This window comes from Haemaphysalis longicornis, unplaced genomic scaffold (assembly GCF_048455015.1).
Source record: "Haemaphysalis longicornis isolate Haplotype H1 unplaced genomic scaffold, Haemaphysalis longicornis Haplotype H1 scaffold_9, whole genome shotgun sequence".
Taxonomy (NCBI): domain Eukaryota; kingdom Metazoa; phylum Arthropoda; class Arachnida; order Ixodida; family Ixodidae; genus Haemaphysalis; species Haemaphysalis longicornis.
Window position 1 is genome coordinate 53,884,275 of NW_027526460.1, and position 13,391 is coordinate 53,897,665.

The 13,391-nt window shown below is 47.6% G+C and overlaps 1 protein-coding gene across 4 annotated transcripts in view; it reads left to right on the forward strand.

The window, feature by feature from the left end:
- The window catches only part of Reps (RALBP1 associated Eps domain containing), a 60,519-nt gene extending 51,747 nt beyond the window's left edge, over positions 1-8,772 (forward strand). For all 4 annotated transcript variants that reach the window (XM_077682924.1, XM_077682925.1, XM_077682926.1 and 1 more), the window contains 2 exons: positions 1,295-1,413; positions 4,158-8,772. In XM_077682924.1, coding sequence (XP_077539050.1) covers positions 1,295-1,413; positions 4,158-4,329 — 291 coding nt within the window. In that variant the 3' untranslated portion in view covers positions 4,330-8,772. The remainder of the gene's footprint in view (positions 1-1,294; positions 1,414-4,157) is intronic.
- The last annotated feature ends 4,619 nt before the right edge of the window (positions 8,773-13,391 follow it).

Genomic DNA, 13,391 nt, shown 5'->3' on the forward strand with positions numbered 1-13,391 from the left:
CACAACATCTCATCTTCGGTGCCATCAAGCACGTTCGCGATGCCACACTTCTGATCGAACGTTCAACCATGGTCGATGGGATCGTGGCTCACACCTCGCACGCCCATCCCGCGAGCTTCTCGAGAGGCGCACACTTAAGTCGACGGCTCATTTTGAACGCGTGAGAGCCGCTCGTAAGTCTCTCATGAAAGCGGTGCACCTTCGTTGCCGCTGCTGCCATTGCTGTTATCAAGCGCGCAAGTGGAACGATTTAACGATTTGTATGAATGCCGATAGAAAATCCTAGGCGCCTAGGCTTCCAGCGTCCAAAAAATCATTGCTAAAAGCTTTGGCGCCATCTTGAGATGGCAATGGCAATGGGTGTGATGAAATTTCCACTGTTTCGGCAGTTTCGGTTTCGTATCCGATTCTAATGCTATTTTTTCGGAAAAAAAAGTGCGCGTTAGAATCGGGTAAGTACGGTAATATGCACAGCTGTGAGATTGGCTGAAGCCGGCAAAAGCAAACTCAAGTTAGGCACGGCTTATAAGCTTGAAGAACGGGCTATTTTCGCTTAAATGTAATGCATATTCACTTTATAGCAGTAAGAATGTTGGGGTAAGCAATAGGAGTTATGAAAGTACACAGTACCAGTGCGTACTGCTGTTAATACTGCGTGCACTATGCTTGTTACAGCTGCTCAGCAGTCCAGCGCTTTCGGGTTGCCTCACACGACACTGCTTGATTAGCGCAAGCCTCATTGTGTTATGTGACCTTGTTTGTCGAGAATGACCAATGTTTCAAGAAACAATCACTTCCAACCATAACAAAAACAAGCCAGGTGCAAATACAGTAAAAACAAAGTGTCGGCAAACAGTGGCCTGGCGCATTATGGTGGCAACATATAAGAGGACTATCGGTAAAAACGTGTTCCCCAGTACGCTGCAGAGTAAACAGCGCGCTAACATTCGCTTGAAGGCCCGACCTGGTTACGTCATCGCAGTTGTCGCAAAATGCATGATTTGGCGGGAGAATCAAAATTTTAACTTAAATTCGTTGATTTCTCAGTAAATAAAGCATCGTTTGCTGCCTGTCAGATGCTGGGGGCACCACAAAACACCAAATCTTTCGAATAAAGCAAACTTGTATTTTGTCTCCATGGCCCCTTCAAGATTATGGCGTTACCTGTAGAAAGTTTTGCTGCTTTTAAGCTGTCACTACTGGAAGGTGTTTGAGGAAGGAGCGTTTCTTTTCCAAAAACTGGGGTGTGTAGCCGAGTCCTTGAGTGTCTAAATGTTGGTGGCCCTACTTGCAGGACTCTAGTCCCGCTCCCACTGATGACAGTGCAATGCTACTAGTCGACCAGACGGACGACACTGTGGAGAAGAAGAAGCGACGCAACGCCCCACTCGCCCTGGCAGCCACCGAGATGAAGTGAGCACCTGGCTTTATTAAGTTCCACTGTCAAGTTGAACAGGGGTGGCAGCATCGCAAAAGGGCACTGAGGCATGTCAAATGGGCAAAGGCGCCCAAGCACCGACCTCCGTCGTGTTGTGGTAGCGTGGTGGTAAGCGGCTTGCAGGAGAGTTGCCCCTGTTTTTGATGACGCAGGGCCAAGAGCGAAACTTGGTTTGTTTAATAGACGGCGATTAGAGAACAGCGATGAAACAAGTAGCAGCACACTGGCATGCTTACAACATGACAGCTCAAAAGAGCAGAGAAATGTCCTTTAGCAGAGCCTGAAGGCCCAAATGCGGTTGCAGAAGGCGAGAATTTATAACCAGAATTCCCAACGGTCAACAGGTGTTCAGCGTGTTGTGCACGGCACCAAGAGTACAAACATGTAAAACATCCGTAGGTCCCGTGATGAATCTGCAGAAGCCGGCGCATGTTGTGCGGAGAGAGGGGGGAAAGGAGTTCACCAGATGGTCGTCGCCTGTTTAGTCTAGGCTCAACCAGTTCGAACTGGATTTTAGCTTCGGCAACATGACTCACAGGCCTTGGACTGCCCCGCGGCAGCCCAGCTCCTACTTGGTGATACATCGAAGCTCAGAATGAGCTCCTACTTGGTGATACGTGGAAGCTCAGAATGAGCTGGCTTCACTGCCACACATGAAACTTCCCTGCAATGTACAAAACTTCCCCGCAATGTCTGGCGTATCAAGCGAGCACAGGGTAATGGTGAAGCACTTTGCGCTGAATCGTAACAGGCAGCTTCGTGCATGCTGTGGAGTCAGTTGCAGTGTGATAGGTTTGGTGGCAGGGGTGTCTGGTGACTGAGTTGTAACCTATTTATTGGAAGGACTGAGCATACATGTGATGATTTCCTTTCGGTGTGTGCAGCATATTCTGCTTTGTGGTGCTGGGAGTGGCTAGTTTATTTTTAATTTTCTTTTTTCTAGTCAATTTTGGGGGGTTCCTGCCCTTAAATGGATGCTAAAATGGTTGCCTATATTGGTAAATTAAGGATGCTATGAGATTAGTGGGAGTAGAAGCTATGGCTGATGAACACACAGCAGAGTAGAACGACACTACAGTAGAATTCTCTATAGAATTCTACTATAGAAGATAGTGATGTCACAAACACACCCTTTCCTTTAAAAGTAGGGTTCTGGTTTTCGGGTGAGTCTTTTGAGTTCCCCAAACAGAATGCAGACAGTTCCTTTTTCCCTTCTTGGAATCAATATAAACTGTCTCTGTGCTGAGGTGCGTATTTTGTGCAATGTATTTATACTATTAATCAGCGCGCGTTTCCTTTAGCTTTATTTTGCCTTTCCTTTAATGGCCCTCCGCACCTGAGCATTTTTATACTGTTAGGCTCGCACCAACTATAATTTATTTGGTGCCATAATCATCATCATCAGAATGATCATTTGTATATGGTGTACTGTTTACAACCATTTTTTCTAAATCTTTAATGCATTAAAAACTTAGTCGATCAACACATCCAACTTTAAGAATGGGGGGCCACAGGGTACCCCAGCCAAAAATTACCTCTCTATGCCCATTTAAACTTGGAACCTTGCTCAAAAGATTTTTCTCTCATTTCCGAGTCATCCCTGGACACAGTGGCATTTTGGGAAATGAAATTGCCGACCAGAACGCCACTATGGCGGCCCTTCGTACTGGTGTTGACATACCGCAGGTCCCTTACCTCGATTTGAAATCAGTTATCCGAAGATAAATCTGCAAATCCTGGCAGCACACATGGGGCACAAACACAGATAACAAACTCCACTCAATAAAACCACTCCTGGGAAGATACACGACAGAAAAACAAAACCAATTAGTTGGAAGTATTGATATGCAGACTCCTCATAGGTCACACTTACGTTACACATGCATATCTTTTAAATGGCACACTCCCGCCTGTTTGTGACAAGTGTAGGGAATGGCTGTCCGTCCTCCATGTATTGAGTGCACATCCTGCAGTGAGGCCAGAAAATGGCAGTTTCCTAAAATATATAGCTACAACATTCCGCTACATCCCTCACCGTTTTTAGGAGATGAACTTATGTTTACAAACAAATGTCTTTTAAGTTTTCTTGCAGACATAAAGTTCTTGAAGCTCACTTCATACAGTGCGTGACCTTAGAGCCTTCCTTAGTTTGCAAGGGAGAACCCGCTCACGTAGCAGGCTCTTCGGCTCGAACTGCAGTCCCGTTTTTATAATCCCCTTCATCAGCCATTATGAACATATTTATGCTTTAATCTATGGGCCCTCTACACCCATATATACAATACTTTATAGAATATATCACACATAGAAAGACCACGTAATATAGTTTTGGGGCTCTTTGGTCTGAGATACCCTTGCGCCAATAAACACAAACATACATACATTGACGTTCTTTGAGCTCTTGGATGACGTCATTACAGCAGTTTAGCGGCTAGTTGCCATTTCCTTTCAGTTGCAGCAATAAATGCATTTGATAGCCACTTCAAAAAGAATGCCACAAAGCAAAGCAGACACGGAAGACGCATCTGCTGCGGTTAGCAAATCGCACAGTTCTGCTCCGTGCTGAGGATAACTATAGTTTTCACAGTGCTGCCAGGCACGAAGGGAAGAGTGAGAGCGTTTATTGGAAGTGTTGCAGGGTCCCTTTAAATGCTCCGGAGCGGCATCAAAGGCGGCGTGACCCACCTTATGTGTTTGGCCCCTTCCGTCTCTGCCGCAGGACCATTCCGAACGAGAAGTACGGCCTGCAGCAGGCTGTGCGTGCTCACCGCGAGCGCAACAACATGCTGATGCTGCTCAACAGCGAGCTCAACCAGGAGCTCGTCGAGGCCACCGAGGAGCGCCTCTCGCTCGAGATTCAGCTCGAGAACCTCAAGCCCTTCTCCTGCTGATGACAATGCGGCCACAGAGGCGACCCTCTCCGCGGCAGCATGCCTGGCAGGCTTCTTCCTCCCGGCGTTGTCGTTGCGGGGGCAGGCCGCCTTCTCTCCGCATCCAGCCCCTGCTTCTCCATCCTTCTCCTACTTTTTCTTTTGAAAAAAATTTTTCCCTCCAAGCCCTTCTCGTGCTGATGATGATGCTGAGATGACCCTCTCCGCGAAAGACCTTGTGCCTGGCAGAATTCCTTCTCCCCGCGTTGTCATTGGCAGGGCACCCTGCCTTCTCTCTCAGCATCCAGCCTCTTCTCCCTTTTAAAAAAAAAATTTTTTTTGTCTTCAGTTTAGTTTTCGCATTTTGCGACTCTCCCTCTGAGGCTTAAATTTCTTTTTCCCTCTTCAAATTTTTTCTTAGCCGCAAACGTAGGTGGAGTCGCCTGAGAGTGTGCTTTGTTTGCACTTTAATAAAAAAAGCCCTCTTTCTCCTCCTCCACCGTAAAAAAAAATTTCCCTCGTTTATATTATCTTTTATTTTTCACAGTTCACTTTCTTTAACTCTGAGGGTTGAATTTTCTTTCCTTCAAAGTTTTCTTAGCCGCAAGTGTAGGTTGAGTGTCCTGAGAGCATGCTTAAGGAGCCGTTTGCAATTAAATGAAGCTGATGGCTGAGCTTGGAGGGGGATGGTTGGTTAGTGCATGGCAGCAGGGTTTGCTAGACTAGAAGCCCTTTGCTTTGTGTGGTCCCGTTTCTTCTGATTCTGCTCTGATTGCGTGCACTTTCCGATGCAGCGAGATGATGGGAACAGGTTGGAATGCTGTTTGCAGAAAAAAAAAAAAAAATTCCAGAGCAGTGTTAGGTGTGTCTTCAAAATGCATGTTAAGATGCAGTGTGTATGCTTTGCATATTTACTGGCTGTTGCATTCAGTACCAATTGTGAATGAGCACAGACATTGTTGTGTCAACTTAAAAAAGAAAAATTAGAAAAAGCTGGGGCGGTGCTGAATGACTAGTATGTATGCTTTGCATATTCACAGTGGCTGATGCATTCAATATTGTGAACGAGTTTGGGCAACGAGGTACTGTGTCAGCTTCAAAAACTTAAAAACCACTTAAAACTGGAGCCTTTGTGGAGGCTTACCAGCTTTGTTTGTGTTATCATTACGGAAAGCTCCCATATCAACTGTATCAATTACCAATGTTGCACTGCACTGCACTCGATTTCACAAGATGGCGACACCATATTGATAAGGGGTCGACCCTTGCTCTGTAGAATATACCAAGGTGCTACTATTTAAAGGGACCGGGGGGGACAGCATGCAACTTTACCTCATTCGAGAGAGTGGACAGTCCAGGCATCTTTTTCGGCTGAAAACTAAGCACTGTGGAGGAGTTTGAATTTAAAAGTAGATTTAAAATGGCTTGTCTCTTTGGCAAGCCTTGTGACGTGCTTACGGGAGCAATTAAACCGGCAGTCAGAATTATGACTGCAAACCACAACCTAGTGGAGTGGTTTCATGGTTTCATAGGCCACAGTTTCATGCTTGCATCAGACAAACCAAAATCTTCTGTTTAGGCCTGGCTAGAATGAGACAACTTGAGGCCACTGATGGTTCACTGTTACCAAGAGTTGCACACAGGGGACAGACGCTAAATCTTCTGCATTTTGAATTTCAAGCACAGTGGTGCCTTAGTTGGCAGGCAGCCCACAGACTTCTTGGAAGTGTTGGCACACTTTCTTGTGTCCTAATTACCGAGCCTAATTATATGGTGTGCACATTTAATTGACACGTTAGCTATTCCACCGTGGCACCAAGGGGCTACAACTAGGCCATTAACTCGATGGAGGGATGAAGTCGAAACATTCGGAGCTACAAGAATGGACGGGGGTATTATAATGCAGAAATGGCTACACGAACTTGGCAGATGCCTTAATGTTGCATTGAACACAAACAAAATGTTGCTGTCTTTGTGGTCCTCTGCAAGGGAACAAAAAATGGCAGAAAACAACCTCAATTTTTTTTAAATGCTGTGTCTAGAGCGCAGTCTTATGATACTATAAGCACTCCGCTAAAGTGATGTCCACCAGCATTCTGCAAAAAAGAAAAAAAAAACCTGTAACTACACTCCTTAATGTAGCACAACTTAATACCTAAGCCATAAGTTATCAAAACTAAAGATTAAAAAAAAAAGGAGGCACAAAGTTATGACAGAGCCTCTACACCACAATAGCAGACGTTCTGCCTTATGCCAGCCTAGTCTTAAAAATACAAATCTCGTCAAATGGCACTGTCATGGCTTGCAGCGCTGGGCTGAAGTGCTGTCAGACTGCACTCTAGGCACTGCATTTTGAAAATGTCATGCTTGCACAAGTTGCTGGAAAGCCTAATAGGCTTGCCGACAAAACTGTGGATATAAAACAAAAGGTGTCCAATGCAAAGCATTTTGCAAATCGCCATTCTAGGCTACCACCATCATGGCTTGTGGGAGGGCTTACACTGGTAGCATGTACATGCACAGTCTTGGATGCAGATTGCTTTGTTTGTTCGGGAACAAGGCTAGGAGTTTACATGGATTAGATGATTTGCATGAGTTGAGGTGCTCGCTATGTAGCTGATGGCATCTGTATGCGCACTTCGTTTTTAGACACGATCCACGTACTTGACCTCCACATGTTGTTGAGACAAAGAACACGACTTTGCTAGCTCTGCGCTCATCGGAACAGCTTCGTACGGGGTGAACTTGTGGTTGGAGAGGCTACTTGAGAAGGGTCAGTGCACTTTTGCTGACTTCTGTATCATTTTATACTTTTATGGGTGGTCGCGCCCTGCTTTTGTAGTGCCCAAGCTTTTTTTGCCTGTACTTTTTTTGCCTTTCTGGCTGGAGCGAGAGCCTTGTGTTGTGGCGGCAAAATTGTCAGCTGTGCGTCGGCGTGAGTTCAGACATCCTTGTGGTTTTTATTCCAAGCATCTTGAAACTGCCAGGACCCCGGCAGCTTATTATTATTTATTGAAGAAATGTCTCCAGAGTGTCTTCAGAAGACTTTTTTCTTTTTTGCGTTTTTCTTAGACCCTGTATCGTCACTTCTGATGACAGTTTATGGATCTTTGTACCATCTTTATTTACTGCTTCGAGCCGAGTGTGTTGCATCGTTGTCACTAAACTCTTTATTCAAGTTCATTCTCACATCAGTTTTTATATATTTTTTGCTCTTGCTTCGTGTGAACCTGTAGGAATATGCTGAATGTGTCTTCTTTTACCTGTACTGGGAATATATTTATTTCTATCTGAGCGAGGCAGGTACTGTGCTTTCTGGAAAAATGAAGAATGAAGTTTTTTTAGGCGTCGAAAGTTTGCAGTAGACTAGCGCACTGCTTTTTCATATTGATAGTGTAGCTGAGGGCTATGCTTGCCAGAAAACTGTTCATGGCTGAAGTTTTGTTTGTGGTTGCCATCTTTATGATGACAGCGTATGTACAGAGGGGGGTTGGTTGTGGCCTGGCCAGCAGCGTGTGCACGCTCTTGTCCTGGCTTCATTTTTTCCTGTGTGGCAGTGTTCTCCGTTTTGGAAAGGGGGCTCGTTTCAGGAGGGTAGTGATATGTACATAACTTAGGCTTGTACAAAAAAGAAACAAAGAAACCTGAAAGTTTGCAAAGAAAAACCCTAGAGAGAGAGAGCCTCCGTTTTGTCTGGCATACATGCAGCAGTGTTGGTGTGCGTATGGGTTGTAAAGTGGCGTACACATATATGAGCACATGTATATTTTCATTCACACGAACGGCGCGGTGTGACGTTTACCCTGTTGTCATATCCAGAGGCAGCTTGTCGTGCAAGCGGGGCGAAAGGGCCTTTGTTTGGGCCTGCCAGAACAAGAGGCAGGTGCTTGTGGCTTTGGCTTGAAATGAGTCGGATTTGAAGCCAGAAAGCAAAACGCGGTCGGTGCCAAAGTAATCTCGAAAACGAAGCGGGTTTCGACGATTGACCGCCTGTGCTGCGTTGTTCTCTGGTAGCACCTGAAGCCATTTGTAAACGCAAGCCCTTCAAGCGACTAACTTAGTGGGGTTCTCTAGGAGTATACATATTTTTCATAGAGTACCCGTAGACGATCCCTCGAGCGGTGTTTGGAAAGTGCGAAGTGTCTGCGCCCTTCTGTTGTCCGGGACCCCTCGTCATTTTGTTTTAGTCTTAACTGGGCTTGACGTTGGTGGGCTTGTTGGCTGTGTGTGCTGATGGCGGGATTTTCGAACTTCTTTGTTGGTGTTTCGAATTACTACCACCGCATGCCTGCAGTGTTTTTACACTTGATGAAATAACAAAATAGGGGAACATATTGCGAAAGCAAAGCTAACCATAGCCCAGTAATGATCTCGCAAAAAGGGAAAAAAAAATGTTGCGATTGTGTCTGTGGTGGTTGTGGAGCGAAGGTGTAAAGAATAAAAGTTGTTTGTGCCTGTTTTGCATTGTTGGGTGTTTACGTGAGCGTCATGTTGGCCGACGGCCAACTTAAAACGTTGCGGAAGCAGTAGATCTATTGTAGGATACGATGTTCTGAAAGTGAGGTATGCCCTAACTCAGTCACAAGGTTTTTCACACAATTTGTTTGAAGAGCGAAGCTCTTTAGCAAATCGTAATTTTTTGTGTCCTCAGTTAAAAATACCAAAAAATTGCTGAGCGCGCACACATGAGCGTGGGCCTCGCTACAGCCCGGCAGTTTAAAAAAACTGCCAAGCACTCGTGTGCGTCCCTCGCGACGACTACCTTGCTTCTCTGCGCACGTTTGTCAAGCCAAACATACTCACTTAGGGAGACTGGCCAAGATTAGCCAAAAAACTTTAGCTTTTGCCGTAATTGTGGCAGCACTTGTTCGGAACGAGAGACGCGTCGTGGCATAAGCCCCTCCACGGTGATGGCCTATGATTATCACTTCCAAAAAAGTGAAGGAAGCTAACACTTGTAGCAACTATGATGGAGTAGAGATAGTTGCGGCAGCAAAGAAGCAAATGGCTCTAATCATAAACTTAAACCGTCGTGATGGTCAGGAAGGTTCCATACAGCTTTGTTACATTCAAGTCTTGCGCGTTAGTGTGAGCATCCTTCATTTTTAATCAACTGGAATCCGTACCTTCTCAGTCTGTTAGCTAATTCACTGGAATATTGGAGAATTTAAACGAATAGGGAAGAAACATTTACTTGTGGTTGTGGCACAAATTAGTGCATGTGTGCAAACAGCTTAGAGATGACATGTCCTCAAAAAGAAAAGAAAGACTAGAAAGCTAGTACCCGCATGTGCATCACAGTTTTACACGCTGATGACATCACGACATGGACGGCTGGAGGCAGCGATGTGCACATTGAAGACCGCCTACAACAAGCTGTCGACATAGTGGAAGCTTACGCCGGAGAACGTGGTCTGATGTGTTCTCCGCAGAAGTCCGAATTTCTCTACGGTCCTCCCGGCAAGTGACATCGTCCAGGTACTCCAGACATTCAGCTCGCATTAAGATCGCGTTATCCCCATCATCTCGAGCATACGTGTTCTTGGACTCCGCATTCATCAATCAGGCTCAAACACGGACACCATCAAAGCCCTCTCTGCAAGCTCACTGCAAATAAGCTGTCTGATTTCACGAATTGCGCACCACCACCATGGAGTTGTGGAGCGCAGCCTCATCCGGTTAGTGGAAGCCTTTATTATAAGCCATATCACGTATGTCGCTCCATACCTCTACCTCAAAAAAGCTGAACAATGTAAAATTGACTGCATAATACGCATTGCCTGTAAACGGGCTGTGGGCATTCTCATTACGGCATCCACCGAACACTTCATGGCTATGGGTATCCATAATACTCTTAATGGAACTTGCCGAAGCGCAGCGCACAGCCTAGTACCAGCAATTATCTAGCAGTCACACAGGACTCCTTCTACTGCAGAAGCTAAGCATTCCGTACGCCAGCCAACATGAAACGACTTCGCCACCTCCTCACTTTCAAAATGCCATCTACGTCTCCCCCGTACCCCGAAACGTGCACCCGGTACACCACCAGGATCGCCGTCATGCCCGCGCGTCTGTCCTGCACCAACGTTTCAGAGATGACCCCGATGTATGCTATGTCGACGCCGCTGACTACCACCCTATGCGCGCCATGGCCATCGTGGCAATAGATGCTGAAGGCAACTCTCTGGCATCCGCCTCTAATCACGCTGAGGAAGGAGAAGAGGCCGCTATTGCGCTTGCCGTCGCCTCCACAAGGCTAAAACCAACGTGAGCGACTCTAAAACAGCCCTCCGGAATTACGTAATTGGCAAGATCTCTAATACAGCCCTAAGCATCTAGCGCGATCCGTCCAAGCCGCTCATATGCGCAACATGCATATAATCTGGACACCGACCCATGCATCGGTCCCAGGCAATGAGCTAGCACATGAGGCGGCCCGAGGTTTCAGCTTCCGGGATTGCCCTGATGATGCTGCTGGCTCGGATCAGGGGGCTAGGGACAGGCTGATGATCCAACGGGATATCACTCAACACTATCACAATCACAGGGAGCGCCAGAAATATCCCGCAGCACATCCCATGCTCAACAGACGTCAATCTGTAGCCTGTCGTCGGCTGCAGGCTAATGCATTCCCCAATCCTGCAGTGTTCAGCCCCATTTATCCCGACCTTTACAATGATCAATGCAAATGGTGCAACCAGCGAGCCACACTCACTCACATGATTAGGGCCTGTGGTGCTCACCCACGAACTCTACGAGCATGCTTGTGGGAGACCTGCTTGCTTAGCTCCGATACTGTGAACTAGAAGGTTGTAGTTCACTGTAGCTCCGACCCCGAAATACAGATAAAGGTTGTCCAACTGGCTGAAGATGCCACTCGCGCCCAAGGGCTGCAGGCCGCCATCTGAGGGGGGAGGAATTCAGGAAGGCTCCCGCTTCCCCTTCCGCCTTTCACTCAGTTCTAGGCAACATAAAGTTATCATCATCAGCCCTACAGAAGAAGATGCTACTCAGGACGGCCTAGCCAGAATGATCAAGATGTGTGGTTGGTAATGGCCCGTCTTCTCTCTGGATACCTGCGAGGCGCTCGTACTAGGATTCTGAAGGGGAGATCAGCGGCAAGTGGTAAAGAATACGATTCAAAATTAGTGCTGAGTGCAGCTTAATCATGGATACCGGGTGATTCCCCCACTTAGCTCCAGCAATCAATCGACATGTAGTTGGCGACACCGTCGCGCTGCTAGTGTGAATGCTCCGCTGAGAAACTCTATGCCGCTGAGCGGCCCGAAAGAATGCACACTGTGGGCGCGCTTCGTGCCTTTTTCGCGCCGTGTGTGCGCACGAAAGGTACAAACAGGAGTGGTATGCTGTAATCGGTTCCTCAACGTTCAATATATAGCATGGAAGCGGCAATAAGTTTTAAGTGCGAATGCACTTTATAAGCGACCCTGAATTCTGGTGACCGCCGTCCGTCCACATAGCAACAGCTGCGGGTGCGCGCGCTCCTCGTCTTCCTTGGCAACGGGGGGAGATGGGCGCGCGCTGCCTGGCCGCTGACATGGCACATATCGTGGGGGATTGGCCAGGAATCTCCTCGTCTTCCTTGGCAACGGGGGGAGATGGGCGCACGCTGCCTGGCCGCTGACATGGCACATACCCACGTGGGGGATTGGCCAGGAATCGGGCGTGAGAAGGGCTAATGCACCCGCTTAAAGGAGTACTGACACGAAATTTCAAAGCTGAGATCCGCTCTAGCAATCAAGTACAACGACAACACAAATAGAAGGTGTCTGTGAATAAATGCATCTTTCTTTCTTTGTAGTTGTGTGTGTGTGTGTGATCTCTCTTTCGCGAACATTACCGAACCGCGCAAATTCAACTCACCGTTATGCGAGCTATAAAACGCGGTGCCTGCGCCGCTCCGCTCCATCGTTCCAGCGCCGTTCCTCCACTGTCCAACGCTGCAACGTGAACCCCCTATGCGTCGCATCTACACAGGGGTTCCCGCGAGGGGAGGTGGGAGTTTTTTATGCCAAGAACACACTTATACACTGCATGCTTCCCCCTCTCCAGGTTTCACGTTAGTGGAGATGGCTCGGGATTTTTCAAATGCAGAGCATTTCAGTAACTCACGATGTCACCCGCGTTGACGTCCGTAGTCGTAGTCCGCATCGCTCCCCGTCGGTCTGGCATTGGATTGGATTCGATTGGATTGGCTTGGATTGGATTAAAGTGGATTGTGTTGCGTCACAGCCGCGCCCACGTTGCGTCATAGCCGCGGCAAGGGGTTCACGGCACGTTTCACGTTTTAAATGCAGAGCATTTCAGTAACTCACGATGTCACCCGCGTTCACGTCCGTAGTCGTCCGTAGTCGTAGTCCGCACCCCTCCCCCTACACTATATAAAAAAATACTATCCGGCGCCTGGCTTCGATCCCTCGACCCTGCCGGCGGAACGCAATGTACATGGTGCTCTACCCACTGCGCCACAAAGCCGACACAGAATGGGAGGCTACGAACGCGCCTTATATCCTTGACTCATTCAAATTACTGCTGACGAGCGCTCTCTCGTCAGCAGTTGCCACAAGTGCAACAACATTAACGTAACACAAACTACTTAACGTCATGCGCCCCCGGAAATGCTCTGCATTTAATCGTGTCCCCTCGCGAGGGGGATGTTTCGAAGCCTTTCGCTTTTATTGCATCCTGCCCCACTTTATTTTTTTTTTTGTAGGCTTAAGGTCTTTCTGATCTTGGAAATAGGTAATGGGGGGAGGGGAACGGGCTGGATGCCATGTTCGCCGTGCACGGGTTGGGCATAGAGAAATTTTTTATTTCTCTATGGGTTGGGGTTGCTGTATGGCAGATGAGGATGAACCCTCCCTCGCCCCTGGAGCGGTGGGCCCCAGAACAACGGGCGTTCGTGGCTGACCCAACTCCCAGTGGCTACTTCTACTTGAAGGATTCCCGGAACGACGCTTTTGCCGGTGTCTTTCTGTACAGGCACGCGCCCCCACACCCTCCACCCCCCTGCCGGCTCCGATCATAGGTATAGATGCTCGGGATCATAGCTATAAACAGCT